At 38.8% G+C, this 27,360-nt stretch overlaps 2 protein-coding genes across 2 annotated transcripts in view; one reads left to right on the top strand and one right to left on the bottom strand.

Moving 5' to 3' along the window:
• Nucleotides 1-210: 210 nt before the first annotated feature.
• Nucleotides 211-26,795, bottom strand: SEPSECS (Sep (O-phosphoserine) tRNA:Sec (selenocysteine) tRNA synthase). Its single transcript, XM_004681368.2, has 11 exons — nucleotides 26,580-26,795; nucleotides 25,662-25,816; nucleotides 24,159-24,277; nucleotides 23,711-23,869; nucleotides 21,015-21,168; nucleotides 17,823-17,925; nucleotides 15,645-15,774; nucleotides 15,385-15,476; nucleotides 5,527-5,620; nucleotides 3,940-4,030; nucleotides 211-2,359 (listed from the first exon to the last, which is right to left on the bottom strand). Exons 1-11 carry the CDS (start codon nucleotides 26,691-26,693, stop codon nucleotides 2,071-2,073), a joined length of 1,500 nt encoding a protein of 499 aa, XP_004681425.2. The 5' UTR covers nucleotides 26,694-26,795; the 3' UTR covers nucleotides 211-2,070.
• Nucleotides 26,692-27,360, top strand: part of PI4K2B (phosphatidylinositol 4-kinase type 2 beta) — a 59,519-nt gene continuing 58,850 nt past the window's right edge. Inside the window, exon 1 of the mRNA XM_012724032.1 lies at nucleotides 26,692-26,880. Coding sequence (XP_012579486.1) covers nucleotides 26,692-26,880 — 189 coding nt within the window. The remainder of the gene's footprint in view (nucleotides 26,881-27,360) is intronic.

The raw sequence follows: 27,360 nt of genomic DNA, 5'->3' as shown, positions 1-27,360 counted from the left end.
AGCAGGAAGAGAGCTGGAATTCCAAACCTCTCAAAAGAGCTAAGAATAAAAACTGCAGCTGATTTGATGTACCAGGAATGAAATGGTATAACGTATCTATCTGTCACATGTGGATTCATGCAATTTATCTTCAATTAGAATTATTATCTATTCAGCAGCTGAAGCCAAAGAACTGCTGATACCCTGCAGATGAGAAAACATTTGCTCGTCTCTCTGCTCTGGCCTTTCTTAAAGCTAAATGATGATCACACAATACAGATCACTTGTTCCATCAAGCAATTTTGGCCAATGTGTGGAGCAAGCTGCTCTGCCAGCGTTTACATTTGCAACATCACTTCATTTCCTCTGGTAAGCTGAGGGGTTCCTTTGCTTTGTTCATTCTACAATGGAACCCCAGATTCACAGAAAAACATCACACAACTTTTCATTCCAGGACTGACTCCTTTAGAATGAGTGAAGAGCTGTTTTCAAAAATCAGATGTTTAAAACATTTTAACTCCAAAGATACTATTTTCAAATAATTTGTATATTTATAATTAACAACTTTATCCCCACACAATCTTGATCTCCAAATTTTGTCAGCTAATGTCTGAAAAATGTCGCTGTACACAGACAATGGTACTCAAGCTCACGGTAAACGAGTTCACGCTCCTGAAACACAAGCCAACAGCCCAGAAACCGATTTGTCTATTGCGGTGTCTTCAAAAGTAAGTACATCGGGAAGCCAACAAGTAATTTACTAATTTTAAAAGCAGGTTCTATTTTTGCTAAGGGTACCTCCGAACTGGTTTCAAAGAACTCCTCAGAGCCTTTAAATACCAGTAGGCAAGCTGTAAAGTCCCAAGTCTGACCGTGGAACCGGTCTCTTAGGCTGGACATTCTGCAGGGGACTTTAGAAACATGGGTTAGGCATTTTGGTGCATTCAGAAGCTTTACTAACTCAAGCTTTCTCAGCTAATTTCAATAACAAAAATCATTCTTGTAACCAAAGTATCTGGAATTCCACTCAGAAAGTAGGCGTATGCACAGGGAGACAGGGAATATGCCTGTTTTCATAGTACAACATTCTCACCTCCATATCAAAAATATGGTCAAAAATATTCATGTGAGCCACTTTTGATGATGGTTGTACAAAGCACCTGAACAAACTACCATCCACAGAGACTGTGGAGAGCAAAAACAGTGCAACAGTTTCCACGGGCACAAGCGCCATAGAAAACTAATAACTCCATGTTCGGAACTGGTGACCCTGGTTATCACAAGTCTGTATTGTGTAAAGTTCAGTAACATTAAAAAGAAGCTTCTCTGAAGTCCAACTGAATAACTAAAGTTGCTATAGGGAACTTGTCTACTTGTGTTCACTTACTTTAGAGCTCTCTATGATGCCACCTCAGCACTGCTGCATTTGGGGCCGGATGATTTTGTTTGGGCAAGGTGTTGTGTCCACTGTAGGACGATGAACAGCACCACCAGCCTCAAGTACTGGAGGTCGACAGCACCCACCATTTGTGACAACAATGTTCCCAGATGTTGCTCAAATATAAGATTATTCCCAGTTGAGAACTGTTTCTGTTGAATGAAAATTAGAGCTTACACCTTGACCCTGCTCCCCTGGTGAACGCCCATACATATACCGTGACTTACATGCATCAACAAACACCTAGCGACTAGCAGCATCAAAGACCTTCCCAAACTCTGCACGAGCAGAAACATAGGTAACTTGCAAATGGCAGAGAAGGGCTAGGAGGAAGCAGTCTGCACATTTCAAAGCAAAATCAGAAATAATTTTACTGTCATCATCTTAGCAAGAATTATCTGAATCATGCTTGACAAATACTTTAACCATTAGAAAAATGTTAACTGCATATATCCATTATGGACCACAAGGATCGAGGCAGTGTAAAAGTAGAAGATGGGATAATCATTAAAGGTAAGCTCAGATCATATTCTATTCCTTGATCAAATAATGTCCATGAAAATCTCAAGTTGTGTCTACTTTCTTACACTGCGGCCTCATCATTTCTTTCAAATTTTCAAGAAGAAACCCTTCACCTGTCAAGAAGAACCCTGTTAAGTATCAAGAAGCACATTATCTAGTTGTAAAGCCATTTCATTCATATCTACGCCTCTGGTTTCGTCATAATCATCAGTTCTGGACACGCCGCTCTCTTTATTTTGTTCTCTCTTGACTGTCTTTAAACATTTGCCAAGCCTCTTGATGAACAAGTCCACATCTTGTGTCTTCATCCCAATGGCTGACGCAGCGTTGAGGTATGCACAAGGGTACTGGTCTGTGTGTGACATGAAGCCTGTGAAGGCATAGCCACTCACGGTTTGGACGGAGCCGAGTGGCACGACTCTGAGAGGGAGAAAGGTATGCCAACTTAGTATGTCTGGTGATATGAAAAGAGTATCACCTACAAGCAAAAGCTATCTGTGTTACTAAGTCTTCACCAATAAATTCATAAACGGCTGTACATGATGGCCTATGAAAACTGACTGTCGACCTTAGATTAAAATTATATGACACACAGCTACTTTATACAGGAATGTGCTGCCTGGTGATCACCATTTATCTTTGTTCTACTCATTTTGATCTGAGGTAAAATTAACACATCATGTTAGTCTCAGTTGTATAACACAATTCCACATCTGTATACACAGTGAAATGATCCCCACATAAGTATAGTTACCATCTGTCACCAAAGTTAAACTTTCTAGGATTCAGTCTCTTGACAACTTCCCAGAGTGCTCTACAGTGCTGCTGGCTGTAGGTATCACGTGCGTTACATACCCACTTTATGACTTATAGTTTATGCACCTTGTCTCCCTTGACTCATTTGCCCCACCCTCCACACTCCCATTAGAGTTACAAGCTCAGGGAACTGCAAACACCTGTATATCTTCTACGAAGAGGTACGAAACATCATCATGTTTTGCACTAAATATGAAATCTCACACTTCACATACACATACTTCAATGGAAATCTGTAAGTCAATCACTGATTAGTTGCCATGTGTCACAATAAATAGTCTATATACCGTAACTCCATGTATCTTATCAACACTACCCATGGAGAATTTAATAGGAAGGATCCAGAAGAAACTGTGGAACTGTTTACAGTGAGAGGTAGTCAGCAATTGGTAACATTTAGCATGTCACATGTGTTTTTAAAGCTTGATTTCATTGGCATACTTGATAAAAGCAGATTTCTAATGATACCTTGGTTTTCTTTTTAATAAGTCAAGTGAGCCCGTCCCAGATATAAAGACAAACACGATGATACTGAGGCATAAAGAAAACCGCATAAGATGTGACAGCAAACCACGCTGTATGCAGACCTAGCTCATCAGGGAAACAGCTGGGTTAATGTAAGATTTTTATTTTAAAAAGTCGTCCTCCAGTGTGAAATCCTGACCTCTAGTAGAGAGAACTTTCTCAGGAGAGGCCTGCAAAGAGGAGTACTTAGAGCAAGACATTCTCAAGGTGTTTTTCTTTGCCTTCATCAAATATAAGATGAAAAATTACCATGTACATGTAAAAGCAAAAAGTAAATCTTTCAGAGGTAATACTTAGACAAGAATTGCATAATCTTATTACTTTAGGAAACAGACTTTTCCTTAAAACCATTTTCAAAGATGACACATTTCTCACATTACAAGGTACTATCACTGAAGATTATCTAACAAAGAAAAATCAAGATAAAAAATTAGAGAGAGAGGTGATGAGACTGTGTGTGTGTGAACAAAGAAGGTGCGTGTCTTCCCGTGACTACTCCAAACGCCATCTGCAGCAGCAGGACCACAGCCTCCAGGTGCACCTCCCTCTTACTCCATGACGGAGCTCGGTGCTGGGCCGGGAATATTGGTCGGGAGAGGCTCTTTCCTAGCATCATCCGTGAGAGGCCAAATAAACCCAAACCTCTTTAAAGTACTCACCTGGCTCCAGAAACCTGCCTGGTGAATAGCATTGAGCCGAGCTGAGTGACAGCTTTGTCCTGGTGCTCATCGAGAGTTGCAAGTGTCATAGCTGGAAAAAAAGAAAACAAAACGCAAATGTCCCGTGGTGCCTTGGTTGACCAGCACAAAAATCACTCAAAAAACATTCGTGATGGCAGCGTGGCTTTCTTTTACTGTGGTAAAGTCCATGTAACATAAAACCTCAGCTGTACCGGGCAGGGAATGTGCAGACCCCTGCTGGTGGGCGACACCACCAGCCTGCAGCTCTCCTCACTGTGTAAAACTGAACTCCGTCTATTAAACGACAGGGCACTCACGTCTCCCGGCAGCCGCGCCAGGCTCCTGTGTGCCTTCTGTCGCTCTGATTTTAATGACTCTGAACACTTCATTTAAGCAGAATCATACAGTATCTGTCCTTTTGTAACTGACCTATTTCAGAAATACAGACATTTATTCAAGTGGCAAAATTTCACTTTAATGAACTTAAAGATTTGTTTTTCATATCAGACAAAAACATATGTTAATATAAAGGAACAGAGTCAGACAAGGAACAGAATTTTCCTATCACCATTCCAATGGGTAAACTTTCCAATTAAACAGAGCAATGACATGATTGAGCAATTTACTCCAAATCAATCAAGTTTTGAGAACCTGTAAAATGAGAAGGTGGAATATTGCTCAGCACACATGGAAATTATTTTTCTTAGGTTACATTGATAAGTTATATTCTAGCTAAACCAACACTACTAGCTACCAGTTATTGACTGACATAGCACTCACTCTAGATCCTTTACAAAGATAATCTCAGCCAGTGTCCACACGTGCAGAATCATTATCTCCATTTTACAGGGAGGGAAAAGGAGGTCAGAGGCTAGTATTGCCAGAACTGGGATTTGAGCCGTATCACTTCTACATCTGAATAGACGAGAAACCAGCTAAGAACCGTTGGAGGTAGTTTTTACTATATACTGAAGGCCAAACGGTTCCCCGTGGAAGAGCATTTTCTTTCTTTCCTTACTTTCTTCATATATACATGAACTAAGAAGTAAATTATACTGGCCCTCCCTGTGGCGCAACGGGTTAAAGCGCAGCACAGCAAGCTAGCCACAGCCACTTCAGTGAAAGTTCGATCCCCGCCCCAGAGGTGACCCACATAGCACAGCCCACTTCCCCCTCAGCAGTGTACTTCATCCATCTGCCTGTTCCGCTCCTCACTGTCTCTGGTGAATTATCTCATCACCCCTGCACCTCTTGCCTGTACCCCAGTTCTGTATGTATGCATAAGTAAATAAATCTTTTAAAAAAGAGAGAGAGAGAAGTAAATTATACTATATGTACTCACAGAATAAAAGGGGGTATTAATTATAAAACTCAGTAACTGGTTTGGACTCTTTCAGCATACGTGTTTTATCTTAGAAATACACTGAAACATTCTTAAGACTAAAATTTTCAATTTACAGATTAATACTGTGATACAATTAGAAATAATGTCTAACCAGAAAGAACTCACTCTCTTTCTAGAAATACCGATTTCCTGCTAGACAGTTAAGAGGTAGTTATAATCACCTAAAGATATGGGATTGTGAGGTGTATGTAACAGTCTTTCGTTGTAGGCTTCTGACAGCTTCTTTAGTTGACTGGACAAATATGAAAACATTTCCTGTAACAAAATATTAATATTTAAAGAGTCAAATATTGTAACAGGCCATATTTAACAAGACAAAAAATAAATAAATAAAAACCTGACTAGCATGAAGTCTAGACTGTAAATTCCCCCACGCAGGTGCCACAGGGGCAGTTTTTTCCTTTGCTACAACATAGGAAGATTCAAAGTTATCAGAAACCACAGGATTCAGGTAAAGAAGGCTGAGAACCAGTGCATTCCTCTCTTCTGGGATTATGAAGTGCGCATCGCAAATCCAGCCTGTCTACAAGTGCCAGCCCACACAGACATCAACTCTTTTGATACTAAATAATTTCTCATCCTTCCTCCCCATCTCTCTACCATATGTTCAACACACAGAGGTCAGAGTGGTCTTCTACAAGGATAAATCAGTCCTCATGACCATTCCGCATCACTTCCTCATCCAAGTATGAAAACACTGAGCTGCTTCCATGGCAATGCCCCTCGTGATCTGGCCCAGCCAACGCACCAAAACTCAGCAACCGTCACCACCTGCACAGGCTCACCACTCGCAGCGACCTCGGTCCTCTCCAGCCACCCACCGTCCCGAACTCCTTCTAGTGTTAGAGCCTGGTGCTGCTTGCGCTGGCCTGGAAGCTCTTCTCCATCTGTGGCCTCTCTCTAAGAGACTGCTCTTTACTTCTCTGCAACTCCGCCACCCCAACTCCCAGCCTCTCCTGCAACACCATTACCTATTTTGGTTCCTTCATTATATTTATCACAATCTGATTTATCACTGGCTTACATGAATACAGCCTACCACTACTTACTAGCATGAAAAAAATCCTTGCAAGCAGAGACTATTTCTTCCTCACCAAGAAAAATGTGTCAGACTTTGCATGTAAATGTGTCGATATGTAACTCAGGAAGGTAGTTCAAAAATGTATTTCCTTAACCATGCAAATTTAAAACTAACAATTTCCTTAACTCAATTAAAAGGATAAAGCAACTAAAAACTAAAATTGCATTACTGATCCTACTTTGAGAAATAATGTCTCCCTAACAGAAAAGATAGCTTATGAGTGTAAAACTTCATGTGCAAACCTGTATGTAAGTAGTTTACAAAGTTACAAATAAATATTAAATATTGGTAACTACTGACCTAAAATCATACTTTGTTCTCCTAGTAAGCAAAATAGTATCAAAGCAAAAAGAGTGGATGGCATGACCCACTCTTCAGTCATAGCTAAAACATATCAACTCTAAAACACAGCTGGGCCAGAGATTAACAGAATACACAAGTGGACTCAACAGACATGATGCCTCTCCAGCTTCAAAGGCCACATTAAGCTGCTTTCATGTTTTTGAAGGTGAGGGGTATAGTTTGATCCCACCCAGGGTCCCAGAAAGTAGCGTTTTTACCTCTAATACAGGCGATGACTAACTCCATCTTTGTTTGGTAGGCAGGAAAATTCCCACCAGGCTTATAAATTATTAAGGAGCATTTAAGACCATAAATATTTTACCCATGTCAACCTAGTACCTTTTAGACTCTGACCTAAACAAATTTTAAAGCCATTCTTAAATTTTTATGATATTTTATGAAATCAATTCTTAATGCCAGAATTATAAAGTCTTGGATCACTAAAATAAATGGATTCTTTTTGTATTAAAAAAGTTAACATACCTAGTGGTTATACCTAAGGGAGTTGTGAGGAAGTATTACTACTGAATGTAATAAGCCTTCCTTTTTTGTCATTTAAAAAAAGTGTAGAAAAACAGTTAAGGAGGCAAATATATCACCATTTGCAGAAATGAGAGGGAAAGTTATTATAGACATCTTTTCCAGACACACATTTCCTGTCCCCTCTTTAAGCTAATATTCTGAAATTCACTTGAGATGGTAAAATGAGTTTATCTAGCAAATGAAACCATTCATAATCCTGTATTAGCACACTAGTGTTAATGAAGAGTAAAACACTAAAATATCATAAAAATTTAAGAACAACTTTAAAATGACTATACATTTTCTTCTACTATACAGTAATTAGGTCACTAATTTAAACGATCTGTGTTGTTTAAAAAAAGGAAAAGGCAGCAGTTACGTTTTAATTAGGTATTAATTACTTATTTTTTTCTATCTATATCACACATCAAAGTGATAACCTGCATCTGTCTGATTTCTCTTGCTCTGATGTCATCAAACTACCCTGCAGACAAGTATGACAGCCACGAAGTGCCTTTTATACCTGCTCCACTTACCTCCTAACAGTAAAAAACACCAAGTCTAATTCAATGGTGAGGACCAATTTAATACATAATCTATCCAGCCTGGCTGCCACAGTAATCACCAATGTGGTTACACCCTTAAAGTAATAGAAAACTGATGAGTAGTTAATTTGTACTTAATTGACTTCACTATGTCTGAAAATTTAAAAAAAAAAAGAAGAAATGTTTCCTTCGCAATACCTCTAGAGAGTACTTTTAAGCTTACTGATGCATGCGCGCTATTAAAAACCAAGATTTTCCTAATGTTCAATTTCTAATACTTTAATAAATTAGTTTTACCAGTTCTATCAATCACTTGCTTAATGCCACTAGAATTTGGTTTTAACTGTAGCTAACATTAGGGTAAAAATCTTTAGGCTATAAACATAATAATAAGGTAACTAAATCTCACATATTACCAGTATGGGAGCAATTAAACAAATAAAAAAAAAACTTTTGAGTCAAGTTCACATCCATCTGCAAATATTTATAGTTATCGCTATGTAAAAGTTTATGACAGGTGACCCAATAAGCATAATTTAAAATGTAAAGCACAATACACTGAATACTATAATATTCCACACATCAAGGTCATCAAGGTCTTAATATACTCACCCATCTCAAAAATACTGTTTGGGAGATTTCATCACTATTTCCGACTCTAATACTTAGCTAAGCAGTTTTTTACCTAATATATTAAAGATACTTCAGAACCTGCACTATTTTTTTGCTACAGCTAAATCTATAACTGACATTTATTATAAAATACTTCTGTGGAGGAAGAAATTTATAAGCACCCCAAGCAAATGTATATAGAAAGACCTTCTTAAAGGAAATGAAATATTATTGATTTTCTATGTCTTTTGTGCTATATTTAACTTAATTTTAAAAGACTTTTCACTAGAGATAAACTGAACTATATATTTGAATGCTAATGTCAGCTATATTTCTAGAATACAAATACAAAACTTTACAGCATAGTTCAAGATGTGAATGGAGAAGCAGTTGAATTATACTGCACACTATCTTTCCTATAGTCTTTTGCAAATTGATTTGCAGTCGTGATACCCAGCATCTAGCCTATCCTTTCCCATAGCCCAGAGGTGTGCATAATTCACTAAATCTTAAAGAAAAAGATCGAATGCATTATGGCTTTGAAGCATACTGTTTCACACTACAGGATAAGATGAAAACAGGACTTTACATACTATTAAAATCTGTCTCTCAAGATGGGTAATAAATCAAGAGGGAACCATAACCAATAGTCTAGTATTTCAACGATAACCTGAAAGGGTGAAAGAGCAATAGGCTGAGGCAGAGATCCATGCACACGATATTTATGTTTGAAGATAACAGCGTGCTAACATCCAGTGTGAGGGCAGGCTGGCGACTGACGGCGGCCGGCAGGAAAGGGGGCAGGCACACTGGGCTGTCCTCGCCTCCCACACGGAGCACTGCCGCCTCCACATGTCCCTGCTGAGGTCCCCATTCCAGGGCTGAAGTAGGATGCTTTTGTTGAGATTCAACTACTCCACTTTCAGGGCTACAAATCTAATGTTTCCAAACTTAGCTCCTGAAATTATGCCTGATGTTCTTTTTAGAACTTAGTTTGTCCTCTAAGCGTCAGCTCACTAACCACAGCTACTGAAGCAGTCACTCTGCTGTCGCTCCTCATTCTGCACTTGCAGGTATCTGCAGCACTGCGTGTGCCTGCCCTGCTCAGCAAAGCACTGTCTGATGGAGAGGGATGCAGAGGACAGTCTCCTCCAGAAGCAAAGCAGACGTGAGAATAAACGCCTAAGACTGATCTTTCTTTCTGCACAGGAAACTCAAAGAAAGAGCCTCTTAAATCTTACCCCTTTTCTTAAAAGCCTCTTTCAGTTAAACCGTGGTCATTTGGCCCCTCAATGAAGCAGATGTGCTGATCAGAAAGGGGCTAAGGGCAAAGAAGTTCAATTCACTCACACAGTTCCACTCTCTCTGATCTTTTCACCCTTCAAAAAAGAAGGTTTGAGAAGGAATGGCTTCAAGCTGAGTTCTTGTCTGCCTCTACTGTGAAAAAGATAAAGCTTTGCTGAAGAGATACAGCTAGATGAAATAACCTCTAAAAATATCATTTAGTGAATAAGAGCACAGGATAAAAAAATCCTAAGTTTTCTTTAACGCTCCTTTTTTAGTACGCAATAACACCAATAATATAAAAAGGAGTTTTCAGTGATGATATATAAATAGCTTTGGCTGGAGAAAAATAGCTTTGCCTTAGCTTCTCCAGAGCTGAACCAATAAATTATCACGATCGAATTTTCACAGTACCAAAGCAAGTCCATTTAAATAAGAGGCTCTTACTTCTGCAAAAAATCCAATAAAAAAACAATATTTATGCTACAAATATGCGATTATGGTTAAGGGGGATATCCACATTTTTCAACCAAAAAACTTGCCTCTTGAATGAAGTCGTTAAAGAGCAAAAGTGTATTCATTTTTATAACAGAATTCTCAACTGGGCATTTTCATACACTGACAATGATTACCACTTATAGATAATCCCTGTCCTAAGTAAATTCAACACAAAAAAAGTTACAATGAAACCAGTTAATATCTTAGAGCTTTGGGGTTTTACATACCTCCTCTAGATAAGAGCACAGGACCACAAGATTTTTATAGCAAAAGCACAGTGCAGAGCTGGTAACCACTCCCTAATGAGTGGCGGCCAGCGCTGAGAGGAGAGTGGCCAGGGAAAGCACAGAGGCGCTCATGTCACACAGAACTGGGTTCCTACTGGCAGTTCTGGTACTTACATCTGGTCCTTGGGTAAGTATTGTTTGAGCCTTATTTTGATCTGTAAAGTGGGGTTAATGCTCCTTCATAAAGGTGCACATAACGACCCCAGCGAAGTATAGTATACAGTGCTCATAAAAATGTTAGTTGCACACCCTTCTACTGAATGTCATAGAAAAGGCATTCACTTGAATAATCAACTTAATCTGCTAATTAAATTCAACTACAAAATCACTCAAAACAAACCAGTTTATTATGGCAATTATTTAACATTATTAATTATTTTTTGTGGTTTCAATTCAAGAACAAAAGCAAGAAATACTGAGTAGTATGCTTATATGGCAATCTAACCGCAGATAAAAATCTTTAAAGTTTCCATGTGTAGGGCCCTCCTTGGTGGCACAATGGGTAAGGACGCAGCACTGCAAGCTCGCCATAGCCGCTTCTGTGTGAGCTCAATCTCTGTGCAAGTTCGATCCCTGGCCCCAGAGGTGATTATATGGCTCAGCAGACTTCTGACCGCCCGCTGCTCTCCTCAGCAATGTACTTCATCAATCTGCCTGTTCTGCTCCCCACTCTGTCTCTGGTGAAGCCTCTCACTGCCCCTGCACCTCTGGCTTGTATCCCATTTCTGTATATATACATAAAAAATAAATCTTAAAAAAAAAGTTTTTATATATGTAAGAAAGGATACTTTTCCAATGCCTAACTTAAAATTTTACATAATGGTCTTATTGTCAGACCTCATCACTATATGCAATAATTTAGTTTAAAAATTAATTATAGCCAAATCTGCAGAGATTAATGTGATAAAAGGCAGTACATTATAGAAAAAAAAAAAAAAAGAAAAACCTGTTAGCTATGATAACTAAAAAGACCAGAAGTTAATACAGACAACTCACAAGTCACAGCTCTGCTTTGCTGTCTGCGGTATTTACGCAGTCCATCTCAACCCCATTTTACCTACTTGTGTGTAAGTAATGCTCTGATGTTATGCCCAAGTCTGTGCTGCTCCAAAACAAAGGGGCGTGGGGTCTAAGAGTGCATCAGCTACACGGGGAACCTGACTCCTGACCTGCAGAATCTACATACACTGAAGGACAGCTAGTTTTATGAAGAGATCTAATACAGACACTGCACTCTCTGCATACTACTTAGCTTCTGGACTCGGTCTAAAGTGCCCCCTCACAGTCCTACAGTTACACTAGCCACTGATTCTAGCTTATGATTATACCACAGGGTCAGTAAATAAACGCAAGAGCTGCACCTTGGCAGAAGAGGCCTTCCCAGCCTGCCAGAGCTGGGGGGCATGTTCACATACACTGTGCTATGCTTACACAACTCTTGTCAGATTTGTAATTATTTATTAATATCTAGATTTCCCCTGGCTATCGTTTCTATGAGGGTAAAAGCTGTCAGTCTCCTTGTGAATTTAACCTCAGGGCCTACGCATAAACACTTCTTTGCCTGAATAAAGCAAGGAGCAGGGACCAACACTGCTAAGGTCAGGTGGGACCTGACTATAAAGAATCAGTGTGGCAGTCTGAGGAGTTTGGACTTTGTCTTGTCAACAGTAAGAACCCAATGAGGAATAACTAGAAGAAGGCTGTTCTTTTAAATACTCATGTGAGCACTGCTCTACAATGTGACAGCTTAGAGCAGACCAAGGCTGGAGACCAGCAGGTGAGTCAGCAAGTAACCGGAAGCACCGAAGGTGATACAGGGTAAGGGCTTGATCAGGGAGTGTGACTGTGGAAATGGAGAGAAATGTGGGAACATTACCAAGGGCTTCGGACATAAGAGGAAACTATCAGTGTTAGAAACCTAGTGTAAGTTAAAAAAGGGCTTTATTTGGTCTTCTAACAGTCAAGTCTACAAATGGGTAAGCTGGATCCAGAGACTCAATGTCTCTTAGCTGTTTCTTTCTTACATTCTCTCTCATCTTGAGGATGCTTTCCTGGCATGGCCAGAAACAGCCCTGCAAGTCGTAAGATTCTCTTTAGTTTACAATCTGCAAAACACCTGACTCTTTGTCTCCAAAGGACCTATGAAATCTGCTTCGAAGGACTCTATCCACACACACCCAAAGAACCAGGCTAGCCAGATCACAGGAACCCAGTAGAAAAGGAGGACGGGTCTCACAGGAGTGCCAGGCGTGGAGAGGGGCATTTCCCCAGCAACAGTGACTGCACAATCTCACAGCACGCGCGCTTTCTGAAACGGCTTCGTTTTCTGACCCAGGGCACCTACATGTATTCATTGTTTTTGCCTCTTTAGGATTAGTAGACTTAAGTCTTAAGATTTATAGCTACATAGCTACTACCAAGCCAGATTAGTCATCTATGTAAGAAGAAAGTGGTGGACTTTAGAAGTTAAGCTAGAAGATCAGAAGCACAACTGCCGACAACTTACTACATACAGCTACTTCTCTGCCCCCCACTTCTATGAAAATGAACAGACAGCTCACAGGGGCTCACGGGAGGAGCCAGGTCTTCCCTACGCCAGGGAAGTCCATGTAGGGAAGGGGCTGCCACGCAGCCCGAGGTGTTTCTATTCCACATAGACAGCAGGGGACCCACACTAGACGGCACTCATATAAGCAGCTCAAACACGGCACTGAAAGACGACGTCAGGAATAACTGTACATGAGCCTTTTCTGACCAAACGCGAGACCATGGCTCCTACTTCACTCAGAATACGAGGCAAAGAGGTCACACAGGCCTTGAGGCCCTACGTGACCGTGTGCACCATTACTGCCCTGCCGGCAGCTTCCCCAACACTCCTGCTCACTGTGCGCCAGCACACCACTCCCTCACACACACGTCCGCCCTAGCTGCCTGGACTGGCTCCCGCTGCCACACTGCCTCCTCATGCGCGCACTCCCTCAGACCAAGCCAGCTCAAGTGTCACCTCTCAAAGGGTTTGCCCATACCACTGCGTTTAACCATCATTTCCCACCATCTCCTTTCCTCTCTCCACTCCTCATCATCTCTTCCTTTGTTTTACTCTTTCCTTCTTCCACTGGACTTTTGACATTTATAATCTATGTATTCTACTGCTTGTGTATTGTTAGTTTTCTCCATATGCAATATAAATTCCACAAGAACAGACACCTTTGTCTATTTTATTGATAAGCTATGCAGCTGACACATCATATATGCTCAGTAATGTTTACGAACAAAAATTTATCCCACACTCAGTTATACCTACACTGAATTACACAGGAACACAGGTCCATCCACACTTTAGATCATGCTCTTAAGGGGACCTTGCTACGGTTCATATGGGGAGGGGTAGAACAGGAGCATGACAGAATTAGAAGTGGGTATGAGGAACCATGAAATTGAAGAGACCATCTGTCTTAAAATTTCAAATATATGAGAGACCTGATTTATAATTACCAATATAACATCTGTACTAGACTACAGGCTAATTTCCATGATTATCATACCTAAGGTCCAGGAAGTAGACATTCTATTTAATTAAATATTCTAGTCTTTTAGGACTAGAAGTGGCTTCAGATACCAGTTGTTTCTTCATAAATGCAGAAAATAAAACCTGCAACCTGAACTACCTTTTTCATGGTGAAACTACTATTACTTGAAAATTACTTAACTTGCATTTCCCTAATGCACTTTTTCCTACATCCTATTACTCTTAAAAACTGTCCTTTACAGGAGCCCTCCCTGGTGGCACAGTAGGTTAAAGCATGGCATTAAGAAGCTAACACCACTTCAACACGAGTTCGATCCCCACTTCAACAGGAGTTCGATCCCCACCCCAGAGGTGACCAGATGGTGTGGCAGACCTCTCCTGACCTTCCCGCAGCTCCCCTCAGCATTTGAAGCCTCTCACCGCCCCTGAGCCTCTGGTCTATACCCCAGTTCTGTATGCATAAATAAACAAATCTTCAAAAAAAATGTCTTTAATAAAAAATAAACAATTCTTTTCCTATAGATTAAAGTAGAAGTGAGGTAAGCCAATGTAAATAGGGTACCAAAAAAGCTTAAACTTCTGTTATATATTTAGAGGCTGTTGAGAGCATCTACCAGATAATACATTGCCAATTTTTTAATGCTATGTAAAGTATCACCAAAAATCTAAGGAACTTTGATTGCTACTAAGCTCAGAAAGTTAACACTGCCCCAGGCACCTCTAGCTCTCTCAGCTAGAGAACAATGAAACATCCTCTCTGAGTCAGCTTCTATCATTGTTGTGTCTGTACTTTCAAAGTTGTCCAAAATTATTTTCAAGTTGGAGACCAAGTCCAGTTTTTATTTTCCTTTCTACAGCCAACACAGCCAATGAGTTCAGCATTCCAATAATAGCAAGGCTTAAAATTCCTTCTCCTTTCAGAATGAGAATCTGGACAGCTTTTGCTTTGGTTCTCCCCTAGAACTAATATCTCACACCTAAACAAGACTTCATGCTTCCAAAAACTGAAATGAAAATTTCATCTGTCTTTCAAAAACCTCCGTCACTAAGTGAAAAATGCACTGAATTTTACAAATCCCTGATGTAGGCATTTCTCAAAAATACAAAAGCAAAAGTGCCTATTCAAGATTCCTAAAGAATGTGGATAGACAAGATGACAATGATTAGCTGAAAACCACCTACGATGGTTTCAGATCAAAGTAAATCATGTGGGGCCATATTAGGTACCAACCCTCCCAGAGTGGTAAAACAAGACCACCAATGATTCAGAGTACTATCCAAGTCAACAGCATTATTTTACACCAAAAGGGAAGGCTTACCTTTCTTTCTTTTAATAGCTTTTTATAGCCATTTGACCCAAGTGATAATAAAGTAATAAGCACATCTAAAGAAGGAGAAGCTGAAGCTCTTCCTAAAATAAGGATGAAAAGTTATATTCAGGAGGTAAAAAAATGTTTGAGAAATTAAGACTTATTACAGTAGTCTATGTACAAATGTATTTTTGTTTGCAAGTTACTTTAAAAAAAAAAAAAAACTACTGATTTACCAAAAAAAAAACCAAAACTGCTCATTTACCTACCTGGATACATCTTACTAATTTCCTGGATGAAGGAATCATTAAAGCCAGCAATTATAGCGCCACCTACTGGAACCATAAAATTTTTGTCCAAGCTCTGCACAAAAGCATCTATTCTACCCACACGGGCCCCCTAGAATGAAATAAAGTATGGTATTACACACTACTTTTAAAAAGAATAAACAGCAACTGATATTAACAAATAAATACCATAAAAAGGATTCATACTAATCAAACATTTCATTTTATTTGTAATAGTGCCAGTAAAACATGTTTAGGTAGTAAACTGAGTTTTTAAATGTTGTCCCTGACATGTGGAGTAGCACTTTATAACCTGCAACCTGCTTTCACACATGAATCAATCCTCACAACAATTACTTTCCTAAAGACTGACCTGGAGGTGGGGAAACTAAAGAGGATCACAGGGTTTCAGGATCAGTTCAGGTGGGAATGAGATGGAAACACTTTTTCACTTTAAAATTGGGTAAGAGGTTTCCTCCCATGCCTCTCTCATGTCATGCCTTGAAAATAAATGTCACCAGTGGTTCCTGAAACTGGTGAGTGAGTCTCAATGCCCTCTGTGAGTGCAACAGTGCCCCCATTACCTGGTGGACTGCAGGACTATGCTGCCCGTCAACTGGTTATACACAGAGGTGACTGTCTCATCTCGCTGCCGGAAGCAGCCACTACCTGCACAAGCACTTTACTCAGCAAATTCTGTTCCTACCACTAACTGAATAACAAATAGAGCGTTCTTATTTTTTAATATCAACTAACAGAAATTTTTTTACATACCTTTGGCAGTGTTTCTACATAACTCATATATCCTTATGTTACAATCATAGATGATCTTCTATTACAAATGAGCGCAAGTGAAAATCTAATATTCTGGCAAAAAGTTGCATACTTACAAGAAATGTAAAACTAAGTTCTAGTCCCCCTCCGACACAGTCGATGACCTCTGTCTACTGGGCTTCAATTTTCTCCACTTAAAAATAGATACTATCTAAATTTCAACTAAGATCGTTTTTTCCCTTTATCTCTAGCCACAGATTTTCAATCTGTATTCACAATCTACACTCCTATTAATATTAAAACTGCATTTGACCTTCATCGCCACACTCTCTCCACAGTCCTATCTCAGAGCATAGAAGGAGCAGATAACTGGTTTAATCTAAGAGGCAACAGGTGGAAGAGCAAGAGCAGGAAAAAGCACACACTGCTCAGGAGACTAGTTTGTGATTGTTTAAATCGAAGCCTTACCCTGTTACTCTTGTTATGTCTTTATAAACTTAGATCAAAAGAAAAAAAATTACCATATCAAACAGAAACAGAAAGACCTAAGACTAATAACTGAAAAACATGCAAAGCAGTAGCACATAAAAAGAAACAGAACTGCCTTTTATTGGCATTTAAGTGCTGTCCAAGGCTACTTGAGAGAAACATAAACCCAAATTTGAAGCATGCATAAATAAGAGAACAATATTGTTCTCATAACTATTTCCCACAATTTGTGGGAATCCTTTGTCATGAAATCACAGGAAACACTCAAAGGGCATATATTTGCTGGCAAGAAAACAGGATGGGCGCATCTCAGGATGGTACACTGGGCTTGTGCCCCACGCCGGAGGATACTCGGTGGGAAGGAAGAAGACAGCATGTGAAACCACGCAGTCCGAGCAGCCGCTGTGTGTGAAGACTTTGTTCTATATTTAATATTTAAGGAATCATTTTACCTTTATTCTAGGCTGAAAATGGCTTAATTTATAAACATCCTGGTAGGCAACTATGGAGTTGGTAGTTTTCTTGATGCTTACAGAAACAGCAGACTTTTAAAAACCCTGCAACTCATAATTTGCTGATTCCAAGAATCTCATGTCCAGTGAGTACGTACTGTAATTTAAAATATGCTACCACTATGAGAAAAATGAGAATCCTAAGCAACTGAAGACTTTCCTATGATGATTCTGACAGAAGCTATTAGTCCTGTTACCATCACACTATCACAGAACAAGGACTTTTACTGACAGAATGTGGATACAAATTTCTAATGCTCCTCAAAGTAGAGCATGTTAGGTAACTGTTTTTGACATGTTTGTTTGTAAGAACAAACCAAAGGATTAATCCTGTAATATGTTAAGATGCATTTTTTTTTTTGACATAACTTTTTAACTCTCTTACCTGCTGGATGAGGTGCATACATTTTGAAGACTGCACTCCATAAGCATTGTTGACAATGTGTGGAATGCCATAGTGGGCACACATCACAGCCAGTTCTTCTAGTCTGTAAACATAAATATTCAATAGAAAGACATTGAAACTGTGCTTTATAAATTACAGTGTGAAATTTTTAAAGAAACATCCAGTTATCCTTAACATACATGAGGGAAAAAAGTGACTTAAAGTGAGATTTCTGTACTGGTGTTTTAGAATATAATGCAGCAATTTGGAAATACATAGCAGGCACTTTAGAACAAACTTAAAAAGGCTTTTAAATTAATACTACCAATAAATGAGAAAATGTATATCTATAAAAATCTATATAGATGGTTGCTTTAAATTTTCCAGTATAAAAAGCAAGAAACAGATTATTTATGATGACTCCTTAGAGGCAGTGTGTATGCTGATGTTTAAATGCTTCTGGTTGTTTATCATACTAAAGCTAATGTCTACAAAATAACTAGTATATCTTCAAATCTTAAGAATCTCACATTAAATATTTCATAAAGTAAAAAAATACACTTTCAAATTGACTTTAATGTATTAAAAAATACAGAACATTAAAATGTTTCTGTGCCAAAATAACATTTTCCAACAACTTAGATAGTAAAGAATCTTTTAAATAGCTGCTGGTTTTAAATTCACTCTTACTTTTTCATTTGACACTTATATTAAGACAATTTGAGAGTCTAACTTTATGCAAATTAGGATGATAAATTTTAATTAGAGTGTAATAAATAGATGTTCCCTCAAAAACCAAATAGTACTTATGACTGAGGTCATCTCTACTAGAAGTCTTTACACTATGAAGCCAAAACTAAATTTACAGCTTAATAAAATAAATTTTCTTAAAATTTTCTTTCTACCATGTAAAGAATTTGGAAGTCAAGCACTTTTGACACAATAGAAGTTGTTTTCTACTAAGACTTTTTCAAATATAAACTATATAGTTTTAATATCTATGCATAATACATCTTTTCCTAGTAGATGTATATTAATATATAACATTATTCTATTTTTCTATCACAAGTGTTCAATGTGCTTCCTTAAAGTTTTATGAACTTAAAACTCATTTTTTTCATTCATTTTCATAAAGCTCACAAATTGACACAGAAAACCCTGTAACTTAATCTGTTGCTTTTAACAAGAAAGACCTCGAGGTATGCACCCTTCTTTTCTTTATAATATAAAAGATACTTTCATGTGTCTGTTCTAATGAAAGCATCAGGAGGAAGTCTGAACAACAAACTTACTTTCTTGAGAGTGAGTCACCATAATTTACAAAATAATATAATCAAAGGAAAAAATCACTATGAGCAGTTTAAAATATTCTGAATCAATCAAGTCTGCTGACACTCAGAATGTACAAAGTATTCAAAGGCAGAGCCCAAGGAAAGAGCCCAAAGAAAAATCACCTCCCTGAGGGGCAAACTCAGTCCCACTTTGAGCCAATTCAGGTGTCAACGGTGCGACCCCCGGATTTTAAAATTTCTTTTGATTCTGCTCCACAATACCCTCTCTCCTTTAATTAATAAAGACAAAATAGATACCCATTCAAGTGAAGACTACACAGGAATTAAGCTTAATGTAAAGAAATAAAAATGTATTTTTAAATTTAATAAACTAAAAAATGCAGACACGTCTCTATTCACTGCGCACCCCAGCTTGCCTGAAGCTCACCCTCACCAGAAACTTCTGTCACACAACACCACTAACAAGTAGCAAAGGAGGGCTTGACTGGCTGACAGAAATTTTGGTTTTTCTCAAAGGGACTAATACATGTCAAATACTAAAAACTGCACCATAATGTAAATATTCATAAAGTGTCAAAATGAAACAAAAGCATAACTATCCTCAAGAATAATGTAACTAACAAATATCCATATGCTGTTTTTGAAAATGTGATCCACTGCTCCCACGTTAAAAATTTTCTAGAGATCATAATAATAAATGAAGAAAAAAAATAAAGACACTTATTTAATATTTCAAAACAAATTTAAAATCTGATTAATAATGGAAAACACTGAAAGCATATAAAGTTTTAAAATAGAATTCACAAACTCACCAAGAAATCTAGATAAATTTTCAAGAGCATTTTAAAACTGTCTCTTAAAATCTGTCTACAAGGGCCTTTCCTAGCGGCACAGTGCATTAAAGCACAGCATTAAGGAGCCAAAGCCACTTCAGCATGAGTTCAATACCCACCCCGGAGGTGACCCACATGGCGCGGCAGACCTCTCCTGACCTGCCCGCTGCTCCCCTCAGGAGAGTACTTTGTCAGTCAGTCTGTTCTGCTCCCCACTCTGTCGCTGGTGAGTCCTCTTACTGCCCCTGCACCACTGACCTGTACCCCAGTTCTGGATGCATAAATAAATAAACCTTTTTTTTTAAATCTGTCTAATAACATGATTTCATGAATTAAGACCAAAGTATAACTCGACACTACCAAAAAAAGAAAAAGAAAAACAGTCAGTAGTCATACAAATTGCTAGCATTTCTGTTCAAAATGTTAAAAACAACACAGTGTTGCTATCAAAGGTAGAAATCTGTATTACTAGATATAAGTCTATTACATTACTATTCTAAGAATCTGTAACCATCCTTTGAAAAAGTAAGCAAGCATTTGCTTTTTACCCTTCATTTTCTTAAATAATTGCATTTTTCTCAAAATGCAAGGTCATCCATTGGTATACACATAAGTACACATCTGGGTTTCTCTTCCAATTAAAAACAATCCAATGGACGAGAAATAATGCTTAGATTTTCTTTTGAAGAATCTGTTACTAATGATAGTCCATAACAATTAAAAGTATAAAATCAAAGATGCTGAGATAGGAGTGAAAACAGGTAAATCTAACATTTACTGTAAAAAAGAAACTGCTTAAATAATGAGGGGAAAATGCTAAGAGATCAGAAACAAAAAAAAAGCAAGAAAACTGAGATGCTTGGTGTCTCCCTACACCATATGAAGGGACTTCCCCTCAGATTAGCTGCTTTTCCATCTACATAAAATTTTTATTTTCCCAAGTCATTTGTGCTGTTTCTGCACGAGGTCCATCTATTTTCTTAAACAGCCTACTCACCTAATGTTACTTAAGCATATCTGAGATTAACAGATGTACATTCTAATGACACTATTCACAAATCATGTACCTATCAGGCACTCTTGGAGCAAAACAGGAGGTAGTCGAATGAACACACAGGATGGAATCCGGCCCAAGTTCCTGGATTTTGGCCTCCACTGCTTTCAAGTCTGTGCGCAGTTCATCACCTTCTAAAACATTCTCTATCACCACGGGCTTAAAACCTAGCCAAAACAACCAGAAATCAAGCTGTTAGTGGAAACTTTTAAAATAAAGACTGCTGGAAAACTAGAAAGTTAATCTATACAACAGAAAAACTGTAAATATTTATTTTGTTCAATGTATGAATTTTCCCCCCACCCCCTACAAGGAAACACCAAGCTAAACACTGGTTTAAGTCAAAGGCAGCTCAAAACAGTGTGGACAACTAGGCCACAATTAGGATCACAAAGCTATTTAAACACTTTTCTATGACAACAAAGAATAATTATGTAAAGGAAAATAAAAGTTAAATAGATAATACTTTAAAGTAGTAACACAGGCATTGCTGACAAGTAGATTACTTAGTCAAGATAAATTTCAATCCACAGAAAAGTCAATGTTGGTCTGGCAACTTTTGAGTCTTATTTCTATTTGTGAGAGAAATAAAAATAATGTAGTTCAATTATTTAAGCAAATCACAAAACATCACTTTAATGTTTTACCGTAAAGAAAAAGAGAATGCATTTCAGTAGCCTAAGGAGCACAGCCTCATTTCATAACCTTCTATAATTCAAAGGTAAAACTATTCAAATTAACTACTGAATTAGTGCACATAATTACCATGTGATCAATGTTCCACTCACATAAAATTACGTAGCCTATGCTAAATACTTAGATATCCATAAACAAAATATTGTATACACAATATATATACTAAACATACAAAGCACATACAGAAGTACTTTGAGTTACTAGTAAATACTCAGAGGTAAAAGTAAAATCTAAGTATTTAAGCTTTAGAAATTGGATAAAAATAAAATTGGGAAATTGTGCACATACCATTATTATGTAGTCACATCTTCAATCTTCCAAATACCAAATCTAGCAGCAGGCTAGATTCATGGGCTTAAAAGCTGAAGGGATTTAGAAACCATTAGCTCAACTCCCTCATTTCAAAGATAAGGAAGCTAAAGTTCAGGAAGATTAAGTGGCTTCCCCAAGGTCACACAGCAAGTTAAAGCCAAGTTATGAGCAAGTAGTTTTCTTTTGTGTTTTAGACTCCACGTCAAGTTCTCTGTACTCTAGCTACAGAAATATAAAACTTCAGCCACTATAAAATCATCAATTAAAATATACTCAATCAGAGATGCCCAGGTTGTATGTCTATACTTATGTAGCTATCAAAACAAACACAAAACTTAAATTCTTAAGGACTGCTAATTTTCTCAAATCCTCCATCTCCAACACTATTTCTACTTTTCAAACAACAAAATGCAATTTTTTTTTAAGGAGTGCAACTATCTTGTCTCCTAAGAGTGCAGACTACGCTTTAAAAAAATTTTTTTAAAGACTCTAGATTGTTGTTTCAACCACAACATCATTTTATTTTGAAAAAAGGTTTTCAAGATGGCAATCTTTTCTGTATGTTTAGTTATCAGTTCTTTGGTTAACAGGACATGAATTATGACTTCACAATTTATGCCACCTAAAATAAATCTGGATACTTTGTAAATCTCTATCAGTTTCTGTTATGTGTCCCCTTACGAAGCCCTTTAAAGTTTATGAATTATTTATGCAGTTTAATTAGAGCTCAATACTCCTCACCTCATGTAACAGACTAAAGACATTCAAGACTATCTAAGCTTACCAAATCTACTTGGCTGACTTAAGTCAAATATGAAAACACCAGATGAAGATTTTTGTCTCATCTATACTTCATGATGTGTGTGCTCCTGCACTCTGACTTATGGTAATAAATTTATATGCACTATACTCATAACAATAAACATTCCTGAAGCACCTTTTGTGCTCTAGGGATTACTGCTGGGCACTTTCAGAACATCCCACTTACTCTTCAAAACAATCCTGTGAGGCAAGTAATCATGTCCTATTAAAGAGCAGGGACATAAAATCTAGCACGTCCATTTTTGAGTATATACCTAAAAGAATTTAAAGCAGGAACTCAAACAGGTATTTGTACATCCGCATTCATGTTTATTCACCAAAAGGCAAAAGGTGAAAGCAAACCAAGTGTCCATCAGTGAATGAGTGAATGAACGACCGAATGTGGAGTATATATAAGAAGATAGTATTTGGTCTTTAAAAAGAAAGGAAATTCTGACACATGCTCTAACATGGATGAACTTAAAAATTCATGGCAGCTACATGAACAGTCCATCACAAATACAAACACCCTATGGCTCCACTCCTGTGAAGGGCCCAGTCCTTTATAGTCAAACTCATAGAGACAGAAAGTAGAATAATGATTACCAGGAACTGGAGGCAGTGAGAAGGGGGAGATTATTGTTTAATGGACATAGTTTCAACTTGAGAAGATGAAAAGTTTTGGAAATGATATTGGTGATAGTTGTATAATGGGAATATGCTTAATGCCACAAAATTATACACTTGAAAATGGCTAACATGATAAATTTTTGTGATGCATATCCTACAATGAAAAAAGAGTAAGCCCCAGTTTCCATTACATTTATCTATCTCTATACTAAAGAACTTAAATTTTCTGTAACAACAAAGATACTATATATGCAATTTCTGTCCTGTTACCTGCAGTGATCATAGATTTAAAGCAGGACTTCTGGTCTATTCGCGGCCATATAATATACTTTGCCTCTGGTCTTTTGTGTCGTAAAGTTAAGAAACACAGGGTCAAACTCATACCAGTTGCCATAGGAACTACAAAGCAGTTGGTCACTGTATGAACACCTAGGAATAAGAAGTACAGCAGAAATTAGTTATTCCATTGAAAAACTTGCATCCTTCTTCAAGATATTATACAATTTTTCTATCAAATTGCAACAGTTGTCACCTCAACGTTTCTTCTACACACACTCTCAGGAGGTTCACAGACAAATTGCACTTTAGCTTTGATTTCCTACCTTATTCCAAATGTTTTTTATGTACTTATCTTTTCAAAAGCCACTCATATCTTTTATGGAAGGAGGCATTCATCAAAGAAACCAGGCAGAAGTGTTATGATGACCACAGTACTTACCAGCCAACTTTATGATGTCCAATACCAAAGAATTGGTAATTTTGTTCAAAAGGCTAGAACCTGCAGCTTTTGGTTGCACAGCAGAAATATCACCTGATCGTCCAATTCCATGAATGAACCTAAGTGGAAAAGGGCCAACAACTGGACACAAATATTCAGTGTTCTAAGAAATCCACTGTATTATGGAAAAGGCCAAGGTAATGGCAGCAGCAATATTTGACTATGCAGACATAGCTTATAAAATTAATAATATGAAAACACTGACCTGAAACAAGTATCAATTATGCTGTGGTAGCTAGCTTCCAAAGGTGGCTACCGTGTACTCCATTTTTCTCCTCATGCCCAAGAGCTACTGCTATACCACCAAGAGCTGGAGACCAATTCCTCTCCACTTAAACCTGGGCCGGACTTAGTGACTTACTTGAGTAGAGAAATCTAGTGGAGGTTATGGGCAGAACATCTGAGTTAGGTCCTAAGAGGTCGTGAAGTTTACACTGGCTCCCTGAATGGCTTTGTTTTGAGGATCTCCCTCTTGCAATCCACCTGCCAGGCTGGGAGAAGCTTACGTCACACGGAGAAACCATCTAAACTCCCAGTCCTCTAAGTGAATCACCCTGGATAAATGATCCAGTTGAACCTGCAGACAACTAAACTCTCAGCCAACATCCTACTGTAACCGTATGAAAGCAACATCCTACCGTAACCGTATGAAAGCCCCCAAACCATAATCTGAGTCCTGCTCAACCTACTTAACCTACAGGTTATAATAAATGACTACTTTAAGCCACTAAATTTCAGGGTGATTTGTCAGGCCAGAGGGAAACAAAATATATAGGAATTAAATTAGCTTCTTTCTTTTCTTTAGGCAGTGCAGTTAAGTTTTAATGGGAATGAGCTGCTGATTCAAACATTGCCTTAATTTTTTTAAGAACTACATGCTTTTTGAAAATTGGTACATAAGTCAATTCATCTTAAATTAGATGATGCCATACAGTATCTAAAGATATCGCTGGATACTCTTCCAAATAAAAAATCTGTGCATCATAGCTAGATAGGGAAGTCTGTACATGGGATTATCACAGATCACTTGCGTTGCACTGTCACCACTGAACCTTATGTGCAAAGCATCTTTTTACATATATTATCAACCACATCATCAGCCCATTGCTGAACATGAATTTTTCATCCAAGATATTCATTCATTATCATTTGTTCTGACTGGAATTATTTTGACTAAAATAAAGTTCTACTATCCCAAGGAAAAGTCAGTGTTCATCCTTTAAAATCCCGTAAAACAGGAGATTTTACAGTTAACCATCTTATCCGAGAACTTTTACCCAATGTCTTGAAAGGCGCCTGCTCAGTCTGTTCCTGAGCCTTTTGAATAAGAAAGAAATGGGTGACCAAAGGACATCTTAGAGTTGAACATGATGAGCACCACCACCTTTGTCTCAAACAAAAAAGGAAAAAAGAAATATTTTTGCAAGCTCCTTAAAAACATACCTGTAATGACGACGGGCAACTAAAGCAGATGCCACTCTCCCTTCCCTTTCTCCCACACCACAATTGCCCAGGAAATTGTTGCTATCCATGATTGCAAGCTCATGCAGAAAGAGCTCAAGTGTATTTTCATCCCAACCATCTTCCGGACACTTCCCCTTTAAAAAAAAAAAAAGTTTATACTGATTATATATATATTTTTAAAAACTGTCCCCTAGAGCCTTACTTCAAGGAATGAAACGTCTTCACGTATATTTTGCCATGTTCTTTACTTTCAAAACTTTACAGAGAAAAATTCAGCACTATGTGCAAACTTAGACTGGGCAAAACATTTACGTTACACTTCGCTACAATAATCTCCAGCTTGCAGACACGCTTACAAAGAAGTTGACCCAGATCTGCAAGCTGCAGTAAGTTAAAGCGGCTGAAAAACCAGTAAACCTTATCTTCAAGGAAGATTTGGCAAATCACGGTTTTCGAACTAGGGTCAAACTTCAATGAAATTAAAATTCACGAATGCTGGCAGTAGGGAGACCTGTGAGGGGGAGGGGGGGTGAAGGAGGTGTCTCTACGAGGCTGCGCTTGGTTCGAGTTCGTATTTACTGAGTAACAAAATGTCTAGCCTAAATCCTAGTAGCAGTGAAAAGGTGGAACGAGCGAACTTTGCCCTTCCCGCAAAAAAGTAAACTGTCTTGGGGCTTCCCCAATTTATATCTCTAAGAAGTTGAGGGGGGGAGTGGAAATCAAACTCCCGACCCCCTAAAAACACTCTGGCTTTTGCTAGTTCCGCGAGGCTATAAGGGAGTTGAGAGCAGCAAGTCAGGAGAGCACAAGCCAAGCAGCCACAGACTCTGGGGGGGGCCGCTGGGCGGAGCCAGCCCCTGGGGGCGCGGCGACCGGGGAGGGCCGACAGCTCCGTACCTTCTCCAGGAGCAGCCGGATGAGGTGCTCGTGCGAGCGGCGAGCCTCGCAGCCCTGGCGCACGTAAGCCGGCGACACCAGCCGCTCGCCCGCCGCGAAATTCTCGCGGTTCATGACGGCGGCAGCGGCAGTAAGCGGGCACACAACCCTGCACGCCGGCCACACGACAGAGCCAGGACGCAACTCGCCGCCTGGACGGTACGGCAGAGGCTTGGGACAAAATTCTTCCTCTCGCACTCGCACATGCGCAAAACGGCCCCTGGGCGCGCTCGCCGCTGGAGATCTTGAGCATGCGCAAAAGGTCAGCGCTCTCGCTTCAGGTAGGTTGGCCACGCCTCCCTTCATCTGATTGGTCTAAACCGTCGGAGAATGGCTGGAACTGACTGAAAAGAAACACTGCACCTGGGCACAGGTGCTATGAGAAACAGAAGGCAAGTAGGTGAGCTTTTCGCAAAGAAAAGTTTTTGACTTACTCCGTGGTCCAGTCCTGTTGCATGGTGAAACGCGCTCTGTTCCTCAGCCTTTTGTCCGTGTTTCTCAGATTCTAGAACCTCTTATCTTTATCTTCAACCATGTCAACATTAACCTGCCCGACAAACCCCTATGAAACAGCAATGTCCCGCTCGTTTTCTCTTTATCACAACGGAATTTTTAGTCGCACACGTTATCACCCACTACCTGAAGTGACAATTTGTCACACACACACGTGAATGCAGATTCCCTAAAGACAGGCCTTGATCTTTGTCTCCCCTAGGCGTCAGGAACTGTACCCAGGTTATAG

The sequence above is a fragment of the Condylura cristata genome, unplaced genomic scaffold (genome assembly GCF_000260355.1).
Source record: "Condylura cristata isolate star-nosed mole 26May11 unplaced genomic scaffold, ConCri1.0 scaffold00012, whole genome shotgun sequence".
NCBI lineage: Eukaryota > Metazoa > Chordata > Mammalia > Eulipotyphla > Talpidae > Condylura > Condylura cristata.
Note: the sequence above shows the minus strand (reverse complement) of the source record. Positions and strands in the feature narration are given on the sequence as shown.